This window comes from Balaenoptera musculus, chromosome 8 (assembly GCF_009873245.2).
Source record: "Balaenoptera musculus isolate JJ_BM4_2016_0621 chromosome 8, mBalMus1.pri.v3, whole genome shotgun sequence".
Taxonomy (NCBI): Eukaryota; Metazoa; Chordata; class Mammalia; order Artiodactyla; family Balaenopteridae; genus Balaenoptera; species Balaenoptera musculus.
In genome coordinates this window covers 98,766,374-98,783,811 of record NC_045792.1, presented here as the reverse complement: position 1 = coordinate 98,783,811, position 17,438 = coordinate 98,766,374, and the positions used below count along the sequence as shown (strand labels likewise).

The 17,438-nt window shown below is 36.7% G+C and overlaps 1 protein-coding gene across 1 annotated transcript; it reads left to right on the top strand.

The window, feature by feature from the left end:
- Positions 1 to 6,816: 6,816 nt before the first annotated feature.
- On the top strand, positions 6,817 to 15,696 carry LOC118899596 (olfactory receptor 1440-like). Its single transcript, XM_036861360.1, is given in 2 exon segments — positions 6,817 to 6,821; positions 14,730 to 15,696. Coding segments are annotated over 2 exon segments (972 nt in total).
- Positions 15,697 to 17,438: the final 1,742 nt, after the last annotated feature.

The window sequence follows — 17,438 nt, the reverse complement described above, 5'->3', positions numbered from 1 at the left end:
GGATTCAATCCTGTGCCATGTGATAACATTACCACTTTTTTTTTTTGAAACTATGATGCCTACTCTTTGAGATTGTTCTTTCATTATGTCTTGATGCCTCTCTTTAAGAATTAAACAGTATGATTTGTGTAAAATGGTACTGTGAATGTGAATTTGTAACTTAACTGTTCTCAATTACATTATCCTTATCAGAATATATTTGTTTATTAATGTTATTCAACACTTACAATATGCTCAGTAAATTTCCCATCTCCCTGGTCTGGTTTCTTTCCCAGAATTAAACTGCATGAAAGTATCAAGCTCAGGTACTTGAGGAGCTCATGGTAGAGTGCTTAGAGCATGATGAGCATATAATGTTTTTGAGGAAGGTCAATTACTACTGCAATGCTGGGTTCTCATGTGGATTTTAGTCCCCCAGTCACCTCTTAAAACTCACCCTACAATTTAGGCATACTTCTACCAGGTGGTAGCAACATTTCATAGTGGGGCTAAACTAGCAAGCATCTCTGAAGATAATGGTTTGTTAATAGTTATCTCAGTTGTAACCATGCTGTTTGGGTTCTTAAGGTCTTCTACATTAGCTCTTTTGTTTCAGAGTTAAAAACAGGTCCACAGAGGCCAAGAGCCTAATCCCCCACAGTAGGATGAGAACTGGAACTTAGTTTCTATGACTTCTAGCTTAGTACTTTCCTCTTGCATATATATTTTAAAGACCTCCTAGAGCTCTACCCACCACCAGACCCTCCCATCAAGCCTCTTAGATAGCCTCAACCACCAGAGGGCAGACAGCAGAAGCAAGAAAAACTACAATCCTGCAGCGTGTGGAACAAAAACCACATTCACAGAAAGATAGACAAGATGAAAAGGCAGAGGGCTATATACCAGATGAAGGAACAAGATAAAACCCCAGAAAAACAACTAAATGAAGTGGAGATTGGCAACCTTGCAGAAAAAGAATTCAGAATAATGATAGTGAAGATGATCCAGGACCTCGGAATAAGAGTGGAGGCAAAGATCGAGAAGATGCAAGAAATGTTTAACAAAGACCTAGAAGAATTAAAGAACAAACAAACAGAGATGAACAATACAATAACTGAAATGAAAACTACACTAGAAGGAATCAATAGCAGAATAACTGAGGCAGAAGAACGGATAAGTGACCTGGAAGACAGAATGGTGGAATTCACTGCTGCAGAACAGAATAAAGAAAAAAGAATGAAAAGAAATGAAGATAGCCTAAGAGACCTCTGGGACAACTTTAAACGCAACAACATTCGCATTATAGGGGTCCCAGAAGGAGAAGAGAGAGAGAAAGGACCAGAGAAAATATTTGAAGAGATTATAGTCGAAAACTTCCCTAACATGGGAAAGGAAATAACCACCCAAGTCCAGGAAGTACAGCGAGTCCCATACAGGATAAACCCAAGGAGAAACACGCTGAGACACATAGTAATCAAATTGGCAAAAATTAAAGACAAAGAAAAATTATTGAAAGCAGCAAGGGAAAAACGACAAATAATATACAAGGGAACTCCCATAAGGTTAACAGCTGATTTCTCAGCAGAAACTCTACAAGCCAGAAGGGAGTGGCCGAATATATCAAGTGATGAAAGAGAAGAACCTACAACCAAGATTACTCTACCCGGCAAGGATCTCATTTAGATTTGATGGGGAAATCAAAAGCTTTACAGACAAGCAAAAGCTAAGAGAATTCAGCACCACCAAACCAACTGTACAACAAATGCTAAAGCAACTTCTCTAAGTGGAAAACACAAGAGAAGAAAAGGACCTACAAAAACAAACCCAAAACAATTAAGAAAATGGTCATAGGAACATACATATCGGTAATTACCTTAAACGTGAATGGATTACATGCTCCAACCAAAAGACACAGTCTTGCTGAATGGATACAAAAAAAAGACCCAAATATATGTTATCTACAAGAGACCCACTTCAGACCTAGGGAGGCATACAGACTGAAAGTGAGGGGATGGAAAAAGATATTCTATGCACATGGAAATCAAAAGAAAGCTGGAGTAGCTATACTCATATCAGATAAAATAGACTTTAAAATAGAATGTTACAAGAGACAAGGAAGGACACTACATAATGATCAAGGGATCAATCCAAGAAGAAGATATAACAATTATAAATATATATGCACCCAACATAGGAGCACCTCAGTACATAAGGCAACTGCTAACAGCTATAAAAGAGGAAATCAACAGTAACACAATAATAGTGGGGGACTTTAACACCTCACTTACACCAATGGACAGATCATCCAAACTGAAAATAAATATGGAAACAGAAGCTTTAAATGACACAATAGACCAGATAGATTTAATTGATATTTATAGGACATTCCATCCAAAAACAGCAGATTACACTTTCTTCTCAAGTGCACACGGAAAATTCTCCAGGAGAGATCACATCTTGGGTCACAAATCAAGCCTCAGTAAATTTAAGAAAATTGAAATCATATCAAGCATCTTTTTGGACCAAAATGCTATGAGATTAGAAATGAATTACAGGGAAAAAAACGTAAAAAACACAAACACATGGAGGCTAAACAATATGTTACTAAATAACCAAGACATCACTGAAGAAGTCAAAGAGGAAATCAGAAAATACCTAGAGACAAATGACAATGAAAACACGATGATCCAAAACCTATGGGATGCAGCAAAAGCAATTCTAAGAGGGAAGTTTATAGCTATACAAGCCTACCTCAAGAAACAAGAAAAATCTCAAGTAAACAATCTAACATTACACCTAAAGCAACTAGAGAAAGAAGAACAAACAAAACCCAAAGCTAGCAGAAGGAAAGAAATCATAAAGATCAGAGCACAAATAAATGAAATAGAAACAAAGAAAACAATAGCAAAGATCAATAAAACTAAAAGCTGGTTCTTTGAGAAGGTAAATAAAATTGATAAAGTATTAGCCAGACTCATCAAGGAAAAGAGGGAGAGGACTCAAATCAATAAAATTAGAAATGAAAAAGGAGAAGTTACAACAGACACTGCAGAAATACAAAGCATCCTAAGAGACTACTACAAACAACTCTATGCCAATAAAATGGACAACGTGGAAGAAATGGACAAGTTCTTAGAAAGGTATAACCTTCCAAGATTGAACCAGGAAGAAACAGAAAATATGAACAGACCAATCACAAGTAATGAAATTGAAACTGTGATTAAAAATCTTCCAACAAACAAAAGTCCAGGACCAGATGGCTTCACAGGTGAATTCTATCAAACATTTAGAGAAGAGCTAACACCCATCCTTTTCAAACTCTTCCCAAAAATTGCAGAGGAAGGAACACTCCCGAACTCATTCTATGAGGCCACCATCACCCTGATACCAAAACCAAAGACACTACAAAAAAAGAAATTACAGACCAATATCACTGATGAATATAGATGCAAAAATCCTCAATAAAATACTAGCAAACAGAATCCAACAACACATTAAAAGGATCATACACCACGATCAAGTGGGATTTATTCCAGGGATGCAAGGATTCTTCAATATACACAAATCAATCAATGATACACCATATTAACAAATTGAAGAATAAAAAACATATGATCATCTTAATAGATGCAGAAAAAGCTTTTGACAAAATTCAACACCCATTTATGATAAAAACGTTCCAGAAAGTTGGCATAGAGGGAACCTACCTCAACATAATAAAGGCCATATACGACAAACCCACAGCAAACATCATTCTCAATGGTGAAAAACTGAAAGCATTTCCTCTAGGAACAGGAACGAGACAAGGATGTCCACTCTCACCACTATTATTCAACATAGTTTTGGAAGTTTTAGCCACGGCAATCAGAGAAGAAAAAGAAGTAAAAGGAATACAAGTTGGAAAAGAAGAAGTAAAACTGTCACTGTTTGCAGATGACATGATACTATACATAGAGAATCCTAAAAATGCCACCAGAAAAGTGCTAGAGCTAATCAATGCATTTGGTAAAGTTGCAGGATACAAAATTAATGTACAGAAATCTCTTGCATTCCTATACACTAATGATGAAAAATCTGAAAGAGAAATTAAGGAAACACTTCCATTTACCACTGTAACAAAAAGAATAAAATACCTAGGAATAAAGCTACCTAGGGAGACAAAAGACCTGTATGCAGAAAACTATAAGACACTGATGAAAGAAATTAAAGATGATACCAACAGATGGAGAGATATACCATGTTCTTGGATTGGAAGAATCAATATTGTGAAAATGACTATACTACCCAAAGCAATCTACAGATGCAATGCCATCCCTATCAAATTACCAATGGCATTTTTTACGGAACTAGAACAAATAATCTTAAAATTTGTATGGAGACACAAAAGACCCCGAATAGCCAAAGCAGTCTTGAGGGAAAAAAATGGAGCTGGAAGAATCAGACTCCCTGACTTCAGACTATACTACAAAGCTACAGTAATAAGACAAGATGGTACTGGCACAAAAACAGAAACATAGATCAATGGGACAAGGTAGAAAGCCCAGAGATTAACCCACGCACCTATGGTCAACTAATCTATGACAAAGGAGGCAAGGATATACAATGGAGAAAAAACAGTCTCTTCAATAAGTGGTGCTGGGAAAACTGGACAGCTACATGTAAAAGAATGAAATTAGAACAGTCTCTAACACCATACACAAAAATAAACTCAAAATGGATTCGAGACCTAAATGTAAGACTGGACACTATAAAACTCTTAGAGGAAAACATAGGAAGAACACTCTCTGACATAAATCACAGCAAGATCTTTTTTGATCCACCTCCTAGAGTAATGGAAATAAAAACAAAAATAAACAAATGGGACCTAATGAAACTTCAAAGCTTTTGCACAGCAAAGGAAACCATAAACAAGACCAAAAGACAAACCTCAGAATGGGAGAAAATATTTGCAAATGAATCAACGGACAAAGGATTGATCTCCAAAATATATAAACAGCTCATGCAGCTCAATATTAAAGAAACAAACACCCCAATCCAAAAATGGGCAGAAGACCTAAATAGACATTTCTCCAAAGAAGACATACAGATGGCCAAGAAGTGCATGAAAAGCTGCTCAACACCACTAATTATTAGAGAAATGCAAATCAAAACTACAATGAGGTATCACCTCACACCAGTTAGAATGGGCATCATCAGAAAATCTACAAACAACAAATGCTGGAGAGGGTGCGGAGAAAAGGCAACCCTCTTGTACTGTTGGTGGGAATGTAAATTGATACAGCCACTATGGAGAACAATATGGAAGTTCCTTAAAAAACTAAAAATAGAATTACCATATGATTCAGCAATCCTACTACTGGGCATATACCCTGAGAAAACCATAGTTCAAAAAGACACAGGTACCCCAATGTTCATTGCAGCACTATTTACAATAGCCAGGTCATGGAAGCAACCTAAATGCCCATCAACAAACGAATGGATAAAGAAGATGTGGTACATACATACAATGGAATATTACTCAGCCATAAAAAGGAACAAAACTGAGTCATTTGTTGAGATGTGGATGGACCTAGAGACTGTCATACAGAGTGAAGTAAGTCAGAAGGAGAAAAACAAATATCGTATATTAATGTATATATGTGGAACCTAGAAAAATGGTACAGATGAGCCGGTTTGCAGGGCAGAAGTTGAGACACAGATGTAGAGAACAAACCTATGGACACCAAGGAGGGGAAACCGCGGTGAGGTGGGGATGGTGGTGTGCTGAATTGGGCGATTGGGATTGACATGTATACACTGATGTGTATAAAATTGATGACTAATAAGAACCTGCAGTAGAGACAAACACACAAACAAACAAAAACAACTAATACTAAACTTTGTTTGGGTTATTTGTATGGAAATATGTTAATATAAATGTTTCAGACATTGCATGAAATTTCTAAAAATCTTATATGTTCTGGTATAATGTTATAAGTCATAATTCTAGTTATTACTTTAAAATATATATCTCAGAAATAAAACAAACAAACAAACATACAAACAAAAAGACTAGTCTACAGTGATACCAGGTATTTAATTTGCTTGATTTCCTTTTCCTGAATAGACTGATCGTCTAGTTTTTAGAAAAATGACTTCACAGTCACGTTGTTTTCATCAACCCTATTCAGACTTCAGAAAATGCTGGTGAATTTTTATTGGAAGCATTTGATTCTCAGTGGATGCCTAGAGAGAACGAGACTTCTAAACTCACCCATTAACAGTAGAAGTGAGAATAGAAATGAAATATTTGTTGATGGACACATAAGATTTTCATACTCAAAAAAAGATAGTGCCTAATTCATTTGAAATACTTAAGTACATTTTATGAGTTTAAAATATTTTGATCATTGTATCATAAAATAGTAGAAAAATTCAACTACATCAATTTCTGTGGGTTCAGTGTTGTTGTCTAGGGGCCAGTATTCATGGTTAGGGAGCAGAGAACTTAACCAGAGGTGCATGAAAATATCTTTGGCTTTCAGGAAATTAAAACCTAGCTTGGGAAATCATTGTGTATTATCTATTTGTCATAAGAACAAAACAAGATAAAAATTCCCTGGAGTTTTAATATAAATTGAGTCATGAGGAGGTAGAAAAATGGAAATTTGATAATTTAATAATAATATTAGAAACAAAAATAGAGCAACCTTCTACCCTGTTCCAAGAATTATGTAAGGTCCCATAGGTGTAAGATTTCATGCTATCTTTACCATGACCCTACCACCAATCTTGATATCCCTATTTCACAAATGAAGAAATTGAGCTTCAGAAAGATTAAAGTAGCTTGGTCAAGTCATGCAGTAAGTGCTATTGGCCCAAGACTCTAACGCCCATGTTCTTCCTCCTCTTCCAAGTCTATGAAGTTCATATTCATTCAGGATTATACCTAGAATCCCTTTCTGAAAAAGTCCTTTTCAGTTTATTAAGAGTTTTCGGTAATTGGTGTTATCTCTCAATGAACAAATACATTCTTGCCATTAGTTTATGACTGGAGTTGAAAATGCAATCAATATCCTTCTATAGTCAGGATAACCATGCAGGATACTAGAGTTATGTTTCTAAGTACATTGTTGTGATGTAATCTTAGGAAATACTTTTGCAAACTTATAATGTGGTAGAGAATCAAAAATAATATGAGGAAGTTACTAGCACTGTGACCATTTCACAGATGAAGAAACAGAGGCTTGAAAGAGTTGAGTAGCTTGTTCAGGAGCACACAGGTAGCAGAGATGGGATTTGAAACCATATCTATTTGACTTGAACATCATTAAGCTATACTGTCTGTAAAATAGTAACCTCTCTCCCTTAATTCCCACATCCATTAATAAACAATCCTGAATAGCATGTACTTGGAGATCTTTAGATGAAAACCTTATTTTGATGTTCATACTATTAACACATCTCCCTTCATAGTAATTATTTATTTAGGTGTCTGCCTTCCCTGAGAGACTGCAAGCTCTTTGATGATAAAGTCTATGTGCTATTCTCACTATAGTCTCAGTAGTCCAGTATTTGCACATACTGGACACTTAGTGTTTGGGGAAGGAAGAGAGAAAGGGAGGGGGGAAGGAAGGGGAGAGGGAGGGAGACACATAAGTCACAGAGTATCCACTGTGTTCCTCTCTTATGATGTCATGTAAAAGTGAGGGGCCCAGATTATGCTGTTGAAGTTGGGTGTGCTTCAGATACATTCTACAAATTGTTTGTAGGTAATCATTCACAGCATCCTTATTCCTGGTTTGAGACCCTACAAAGGAAATATATATGATCAACCTGCCAGGGGATGCAGAAGAAATTTTCAGCAGATGCACTTGGTAGAATTTTGAAAGATTTGTGTTCAACCAAGATGCTGAACTTTTACCTGAATATGTGTGGAATTCAAGAAGTTCAGGTTTTAGCCTCAATTTCTATACTGTCATATATATTCAGAAGCAAATGCAAAATTTTCTAACACCTTTAGCTTCTTCACCTGAACTATATTATTTTTGTTAGCATATTACTAGACCCTAATGAATGACCAATTTTATATTCATCATTAATAATAAAAATGGTTTAACTATAATTTGTTGTACATTTACCAAGGCTTTATATAGAACCAGACATTTCTCTAAATGTTCAAAATTATCCTTCAAGATTGCATTTAGCAATAAGAGAATAGATGCTTAAAGAGAGTAAGTAACTTGCCCAAAGTCACACAATTAGTGAGAGCAAATCTGAAATCTGAACCCCTGATCTGTCTGCTCTTAAAGCCTGTACTCTGTGACCTTCTACTTTTTTGACTTCATGATATTATTTTCAAGTTTAAAACCTAAACAAAGACTATTTTTTGACATCTGTTGTAGTCTGAAAATGCCTCCATCCCCCCCAGATAACAGCTCTTAATCCCTGGAACCTGTAAATGTTACCTTTTATGGCAAAATCTTTGCAGATGTGATTTTTAAAACTCTTGAGATTGGGAGAGTCCCCTGGGTGGACCCTAAATGCAATCACACATATCACACAAAGAGAGATTCTATACAGCCACAGAGGAGAAGGTGATGTGAGGAAGAACACAGAGAAAATGAAAGTGCGGCCTTTGAAGACTGGCGTGATGTGTCCACAGCCAAGAAATGCCAGCAGTCATAAGAAGCTGAAAAAGGCAAGGAACCGATTCTCCCCTGGAGCTCTCTGTAGGGAGTGTACTCTGCTGACACCTTGCTTTAAGCTCAGCGACTCTGATTTTGGACTTCTAGCTTCCAAAACTATGATAGAATAATTTTTTGTTTTAAAGCACTGACTTTGTGGTACATTTGTCCCTTAGTATACATGGGGATTGGTTCCAGGAGCCCCTGAAGATACCAAAAACTGTGGTTGCTCAAGTCCCTTGTGTAAAATGGGTGGTACTGTTGGCCCTCTGTATCTGCGGTTCCACATCTATGACGGCGACTGTAGCTTGTTACAGTTGCCTTAGGAAATTAATACAATGTCAGAACAACTAGATACAAAGGGAAAATGAAGTTATTCCTCCAGGTTTCCAGGCTTTGTGAGTGCCAGACTGATATTATCCAAGACAGATTTTTTTGTTTTGTTTGTTTTTGTTTTGTTTTAATTATCAAGTATCAGATCCTTTTTTACCAAAGTCTGAAAATCAAAATACAAAAATTTGGTATTTTGGTACTTAAATCAGGATTTTGGTTCCATACTGACACACCTTCTATGTCCAAAGATTAGACTGAGGAGCAATTGGACATGGATAGATACTGATATTTTGATATGTAAAGTCCTTGTTTAAATTTTTATTTTTGGTTTATTGTTATATAATTAAATCTACCCTTTAAAAAGAAACTTTGGGAAAAAAATGAATGCTACATTAAAAAAAGAAGACTCTGTAAAAATAGGGTGTCTAGGGCTTCCCTGGTGGCGCAGTGGTTGAGCGTCAGCTTGCCAATGCAGGGGACTCGGGTTCGAGCCCTGCTCTGGGAAGATCCTACATGCCGCGGAGCAACTAGGCCGGTGAGCCACAACTACTGAGCTCTGCGCGTCTGGAGCCTGTGCTCCGCAACAACAGAGGCTGCGATAGTGAGAGGCCCGCGCACCGCGATGAAGAGTGGCCCCCGCTTGCCGCAACTAGAGAAAGCCCTTGCACAGAAATGAAGACCCAACACAGCTTAAAAAAAAAATAATAATAATAATAAAAGAAAAGGAATTCCTTAAAAAAAAAAATAGGGTGTCTATCTGCTTTCCTCCAAATTCTTATTCCAGTTACCAATATATACCTAGGATATGTACCTAGGAAGACACCCAGATCAGTATTTGAAACTAGCATGTGTGTCATCTACATTAAAACCTTGAAGAATTTATGCTAGTTAATATGTGGAAGAGATCAGGTTTAAAGAAGTTGTTAATGTGATTTGAGGTCTCTCTTGAGAGAGAAACGGGTACTTGAGAAAGGCCCTGGGAGATGTTTACTTATGGTCCTCAAACTGCTGAGCAAGGTCTGGAGCTGAGGACAGGTAAAAGATTCTTAGCGGGCTTATTTCTGGAGCTTTACCTTGGACTCAGCTCTCAGTAATGAGGTGCCTTAGAGTTTACTTCTCCTTTGTAGGATTTCCGTTAAGTACTTTTAAATTAAAATTTTAACTTCAGATCATTGTAAATTCACATGTAGCTCTAAGATAATAATACAGTAACAGCTGGTGTATCTTTTACTCAGTTTCCCCCAATGGTAGCATGTTTAAAAACTATAGTACAACATCACAACCAAGATATCCACGTTGATACAGTCAAGATATAGTAAGCACTTTTTCTACACTGTTCCAGAAGAGATAGTTGAATAAACTACAATTCCACAAATATTTGTTACATACCTACATTTTCTGGTTCAGCCACTAAACTAAACCTCAGTGTGGTACGTTGTTAGTTTAATGGACACCAATGAATCGCATCTCCTTATTTCCATGTCCCTGTATAGTCCCCTACCACACTGATTCTTTGCTTGGTCATGTGACTGACTTCGGTCAGTGAAACATCAGCACATTTGACACAGGCAGGGGCCTGATGAGCATTTGTTGTTGGAGCTGGCTCTCTTGGAACCCTGAGATCACACTTAGAAGACTCTAGGATGAAAGGCCATGTGGAGAGAGAATTTCAGCCATCCCAGCCATTTCAGCCATCCCAGGTGAGACCTAAAACAGATGAGGTCATCTCAGACCATCCAAACCATCAGATAAATACAGCCATGTCAAGGATCCAAGTGTGACCAGCAGATGCACCAAGAAAAACATGAGAAATGATAAATTGTTGGTGTTTTAAGTCAATAAGTTTGAAGTAGTTTGTTACACATCAATATATAACTGATATATTAGGTGTTAAAGAAATATTCAAAATATATTTATTCTTGCCTAAAAGCACAGGTTAAAGTCTAATGGGAAAACTCATAAAAATAAAATAAGAACAGTGAGATTCTGGGACTTCCCTGGTGGCGCAGTAATTAAAAATCTGCCTGCTAATACAGGGGACATGGGTTCAAATCCTGGCCCAGGAAGATCCCACATGCTGCGGAGCAACTAAGCCCGTGCGCCACAACTACTGAGACTGCGCTCTAGAGCCTCTGAGCCACAACTACTGAAACTCGACTGCCACAACTACTGAGCCCACGTACCACAACTACTGAAGCCCGCACACCTAGAGCCTGTGCTCCACAACAAGAGAAGTCATCGTAATGAGAAGCCCAGGCACTGCAGCAAAGAGCAGCCCCTGCTCCCCAGAACTAGAGAAAGCCTGCGCAACACAGCCATAAATAAATAAATAAATAAATAAATAAAACTTATATATAAAAAAACAGTGAGATTCTTACTGTACTAGAAAAATATACAGATGCTGAGGGAGCATAGAAGAAGGGGTCCATATTTATAAGAAGGACAGATTTCCAGTGTAGGCAGGAAAATATGCTTACCTTTATACATTGTGTATTTCCCTCTTCATATTAAATCACCTATTTTCTTCACCTTCCTTTCTGAAAATATATGAATGACAATAGTGAACTGGTCCAGGAGCCATTTGAAATACTTATTTAATCTTCCTTCCCAAATGATAGTCTTACTTGGCACCTGGCAGATGTTAGATATTCAATAACATCAAATTACTTGCTGAACAGAGAAACATTTTCTGTGACTTATAAATAGTGATTTGATTTGGGCTTTATTATTAAAAAGAAATAAATGTAAAATATTTATCTCATGGGATGTAAAATTTTATTTTGGAAATATAACATTTTGTTGTATTAAGTTAAGAGGGAAAGATAGAAAGCAAGGATAGGAGAATGACTTTATTTCTTAACTGAGTGTTAAACTACTCTTGGTAACTTGTGCTGTTGGAAGCATATGAATAATTTATTATGCCGTTTGTTAGTTCTCCAAAATCTTAGAAATGGCGTTTCCATGTTGAGCAACTGCTCATCCGCTTTTATTTTCAAACTTCGAAAGCTACTTTTCCATAAATTTTATTTTTATATGGGATTCTGAGAACACTGTATATGCAATGAATTTCCATAATAAAAAAATTCTAGAAGAATGGTAAGTTTGCTCCTTAAAAGATTCACTCTGTTTACTGCTCTCGATGTCATCCTTTTGACATCACAGGTGACAGGATTGCACTAGTTCTGCTTGGCCTGTCCATGCATTTCACATGCCTGAAGGAAAGTGAGGAAGCAGTATGTATTCTACTCTTCTGGACCTCTTATTTTTAATCACAACCAATGATTTTGATTGCTATATGTTTGGTCTTGAATGAACGGTGGGGAGTGATAACAGATAACAAAAGGAAACAACATAAAAATAATTGAGGAATAAATATGAAATATTCTATTTATTTTTCTAGTTATGTAACCTTTCTCTACTACTGGGAGTTTTAATCATTATCATCATCATCATCATTATCTAAATACTTTATTTCATTTTCTCTTATTTTTGAATTAGCAAATGTATTTTATGATGAATATTTTACCATTTCTGCCTTGTCATTAAAAAAAAACCCTTTTGTTTAAAATGTGTCAAAGGTATAAGGATCAAAAACGAATCAACTTCACTGAAAGCATTTTCTAAAATTTCAAAAATAATCTTATGGCTTCAGGATCTCCAGAGCACAGGTACTTTCAGGACAGACATGACAAAACATACTGTAGAAACACCACAGCAACTGGTGTTTCCAAAGAAAGCTTTGTTTAACTTCTTGAAATATAACTACATTATAAATGTAGCTGATAGACTCTTTCTATCTATACTGAAGGTGTTCTAAGTCCATAAACGTGTGATTCAGATCTTACTGTAGGAACATAGTCTGAATCCTGTGGCCTCACTGGGGACACTGATGGATGGTATTGAGTCAGTACAGTTTTTCCTTTTCTAGTAGTCAAATGATCATCTTTTGGGGGTATTAAAATAATATCTTAAAATATTAGGTTACCTTTCTTTCAGTGTGTTTTCCTACCATGACTACTGTTCCCTTATTTGTAAAAAAAAGGTCCCTATGATATAAGGAGAATAGCCACAATTATCTCGTTTTATGATGAGGAGACTGAAGACACAGAGAAGCTATAACAATGTAGGGACAGAGCTTGGAATCAACCCAGGTGCTCAGTCAAGTTTGATAGTCTCAATATTATAATATTTATTAAAATTGTTAGTGTTTTTTTTGTTATTTATAGAACAACTTAGCAAACAAAAATCGTCTGTTATTTCCCCCCCAAATTAATGTGAGAATGAAATGCAATAAAAAATGCCTTTTTATTTACCTGAGTTCATCATAAAGATCTTTTGAAGACATAAATATGAGGACCATCAAAATGATCTCAGGGACTTCCCTGATGGCATAGTGGTTAAGAATCCGCCTGCCAATGCAGGGGACACAGGTTCGAGCCCTGGTCCGGGAAGATCCCACATGCCGCGGAGCAACTAAGCCTGTGCATCACAACTACTGAAGCCCACGCGCCACAACTACTGAAACTCGTGTGCCTAGAGCCTGTGCTCCGCAACAAGAGAAGCCACCGCAATGAGAAGCATGTGCACTGCAACAAAGAGTAGCCCTGGCTCACTGCAACCAGACAAAGCCCGCCCGCAGCAGTGAAGACCCAACACAGCCAAAAATAAATAAATAAAATAAAATTAATAAATTTATTACAAAAAAAGTGATTTCAGACTGAAAAAGTGAAGGAATGTTTTTCTTACCACTCATCAAAATATTCTATTATTTTAAATAAAATATAGTCATAAGTAGTTATAAAATGTGCAGGACTGGACACATGGTACATGGACTCTTAGATTAAAAATTGGGCAGAATAGGGAATCCATAAACAATTTCATCATAGAAGTGACTTTAATCAGTGGAGAAATCATTCAATTAATTGTGTTGGGAGAGTTTGGAAAAACAAAACCAAAATAATCTCATACTTATGCTTCATGCTGTGTACTAAAATGCTCCAGAAATTTTAAATGTAAATATAAAAATACAAGTGAATTAAAAGAGAATATTAAAAAGACTTTTGGATTGTGTAAAGAAATATTTTTCAGTATAATACCAAGGCCAGGAACCATAAATATCATAGAAAATTGAGTACCTAAAAATAAAAGAAATCCATGTAGAAAACCCAACATAAACAATATTGGTATTATTTAAATGATAAACTTGGAAAAGATTTAGCAAAATATATGAGGGAGAAAGAGTTATGATCCTTGGTATGTTAAGAGCTCCTACAAATCAATAATAAACAACCTACTAAACAAATGGGTGAAAAAATATATAAGTAAATCAATAAAGTAAGTGCAAATAAAAAATAATGAAAAAAAAATTTTTTTTTTACGTGTAAGATTGTCAAAGAGTAAAGCTAAATAATTATGGGTAGTGTTGAATGGAATGGTAAGATATATTATCATAAAATCTTGAACTTGTGTAAACTAGTACCAATTTTTAGACAGCAGTTTGGCAACATCTGTGTGTTTATGTGTGCACACGTGTGTGTGCAGAAAAATTTGCCACAAACTATCAAGTATAACTGAGAAACGGGGTTCCCAATGTTTTTAAAATAATTTTTATAATTTCTTACATTGTTTAAAAAAGTTATCTTGACTATGGATAATTTTTGTCCAAAATCATGAGACTATATCCAAAACAAGTATGCTTCATAATATTAAAAATAGACAATCATTAACCCAAACTTCTTCTGCAGTTTGAAGAGACTTCAAGACAAGGGCTGGAGGAAGGAACAATACAACAGTCACCAAATTTATCCTCTTGGGATTCTCAGATTCTCCCAAGCTCAAGATTGTTCTCTTTTCAGTGTTCTTGGGGACTTACCTCTTGACAGTGGCCTGGAACCTGGGTTTCATCATCCTGATTAGGATGGACTCTTACATACATACACCCATGTACTTCTTCCTCAGCAGCTTATCTTTATCCTTCTTAGATTTCTGCTATGTTACTTCTACAACACCCAAAATGCTCTCAGACTAGTTCCGGAAGCCTGAATTCATCTCCTTTATGGGATGCACCATGCAATACTTCTTTTTCGCTAGCCTGGGTCTGACTGAATGCTGTCTCCTGGCAGCCATGGCTTATGATCGCTATGTTGCTGTCTGTAATCCTCTGCTCTACACAGATATCATGTCCCCCACCCTGTGTGTGCAGGTGGTGGTTGGAGCCTATATAGTTGGATTCTTTGGCTCATTGATCCAACTGTGTGCTTTACTTCAGCTCAATTTCTGTAGACCAAATGGTATCAATCACTTCTGTGACCTGCCTCAATTATTAGTCCTCTCCTGCTCTGAAACCTTTTTCTTACAAGAGATAAAGTTTGTGATAGGAGTGATTTTTGGTGTGACATCCGTCTTAATCATCATGATATCTTATGGTTATATCACTGCCACCATCCTGAAGATCAGCTCAGTTGAAGGCAGGGCCAAGGCCTTCAACACTTGTGCTTCTCACCTGACAGCAGTGACCTTTTTGTTTGGATCAGGACTCTTTGTCTGTATGCATCCCAGCACTGATAATTCTCTGGGCTATGACAAGATGGCATCGGTCTTCTATACAGTGGTGATCCCCATGTTGAATCCTTTAATTTACAGTCTAAGGAACAAGGAAATCAAAGATACCCTTACGTGGTGTAAGAAGAAGAGAATGTTTTCCCATTGTCTCAGTTAAATGTCTGGTAGATTAGTGACCCTGTTGACTGGAAGCTTCTAGACTATGTAAGAGAAATGCATTTAACATTATTCCTGGTGCTCTGGCAGGATTTCAAGTGAGTCAACCCATCTAAATCCAGCACTGGCTCAGTGTCAGGCAAATCCTGTGGCTTCTTTGAGTCTTGACAGTTGACTCTCCTCTCTTACGCCAGCAATGACTTCACAAATTAATATATTAATTTTTATGTCAATATAACCTTCAGTTTCTCAGTGTTTGACCCTAACATACCCTTTCAGAATTTCAGACTGCAGGCTGGAGAGAATGGGACTAAACACAGGTCAGTAAATGATCTTTCTCATACACAACATCACAAGTAGAAAAACAACCACTTTGTCATAGACTTCAAACTCTCTGGGTTCCTAGGCAAATTCCAGTTGATGAAAACGGGATGTGGAGAGAAGCATAACTTTAGACTTTGACCTAACCTCCTTGCCATGGAAAATACCACATGGAGTTTCATATAGAGTTTGTTTTCTGAGTTTCTATTTTTAGAACCTAAAACACCAATAGGAGAATGAACAAGGGACTTCTATGATACTATCCTGACCTGGGAGAGCTAAAATACAAAGAAAAGAAGTGATCATTTGAATTCTGAAATATATTGAAAAGATTACATTTCTGTTATTAAGGCAGATTGAATAGCATAGATGCACCCACCACTGAAAAACTACTAAAGATGCTGGACAAAATATTTTTTAGAAAATATTTAAAAATACACTTCTGAGCAAACAAGAAAAGAAAAGGAAATCTCCAACCTCCAAATGTAAAGAAAAATCATGAATCCTGAGAGTAAAGGCAGCTCTGAAGACGACTTTCACATTGGGGGGATCTGCTGCACTCTGGTAATATTTGGCCTGTATTGTGACAAGCACGTGAAGCTCGGGGAGAGGGAGACCAAACCCAAACTCTCGGGGAGAGTTTGATAGGAGACCCAGACATACATATGAGAGTCCAGTGGACTAGACTTTGATATGAAAGGAAATTAAGGAAAAAAAAGTCCTATCTCACAAAAAAGAAATCTCAACTCTCTCAGGCTTCGTGCTGGGTATGGGGAAAAGTAAACTGAAAGTTTGTAACCACGCATCCCCATGGAGGTTTGTGGTCTGAATTCATACAACCTGTGCAGATAAAGGAATCTTAGGTGAGGATTAATTTTAAAACAGCCCCAGGTTGGTAGTACCCTCAAGTACCAATCAAAAGCAAATGCAAATCCTTAAGAGAAAATCTTAAACCCAAGCTGAAATAATTCCCCCGTATAACTTTCTGAAGAAAATCAAGTTGTACAAATCTTAAAGTACACAAGGAAACAAGACCTGATAGATGAAAGCTAGAAAGACCTGTCATGTCAAACCTATAAAGACATCAGGAATGGCAATTGTCTTAATACAAATAAAAATTAGATATGACTGATATGGTCAAAGTTAAGAAGGGGAATTGAAAATATCTTTAAAGACCAGGACAATGAAGGATTTCTGCATCTGGAGGTGTGGTGAATTGTATACTCTACCTGAATGACTCTCGTAACTGAAACATCTGAAATGCTAAATTTGAAGTAAAATCATCTTTTAAATGAACTTCCAATTAACTTAATGAAAAGGAGTAATAAGCTAAACCCTCAAAAGTAGTGAAACCAGGAACCCAGGAGAGTAAACAAATGCTAAAAATGGCTATCAGTTGGAGAGTCTTGCTACAGGCTAGAG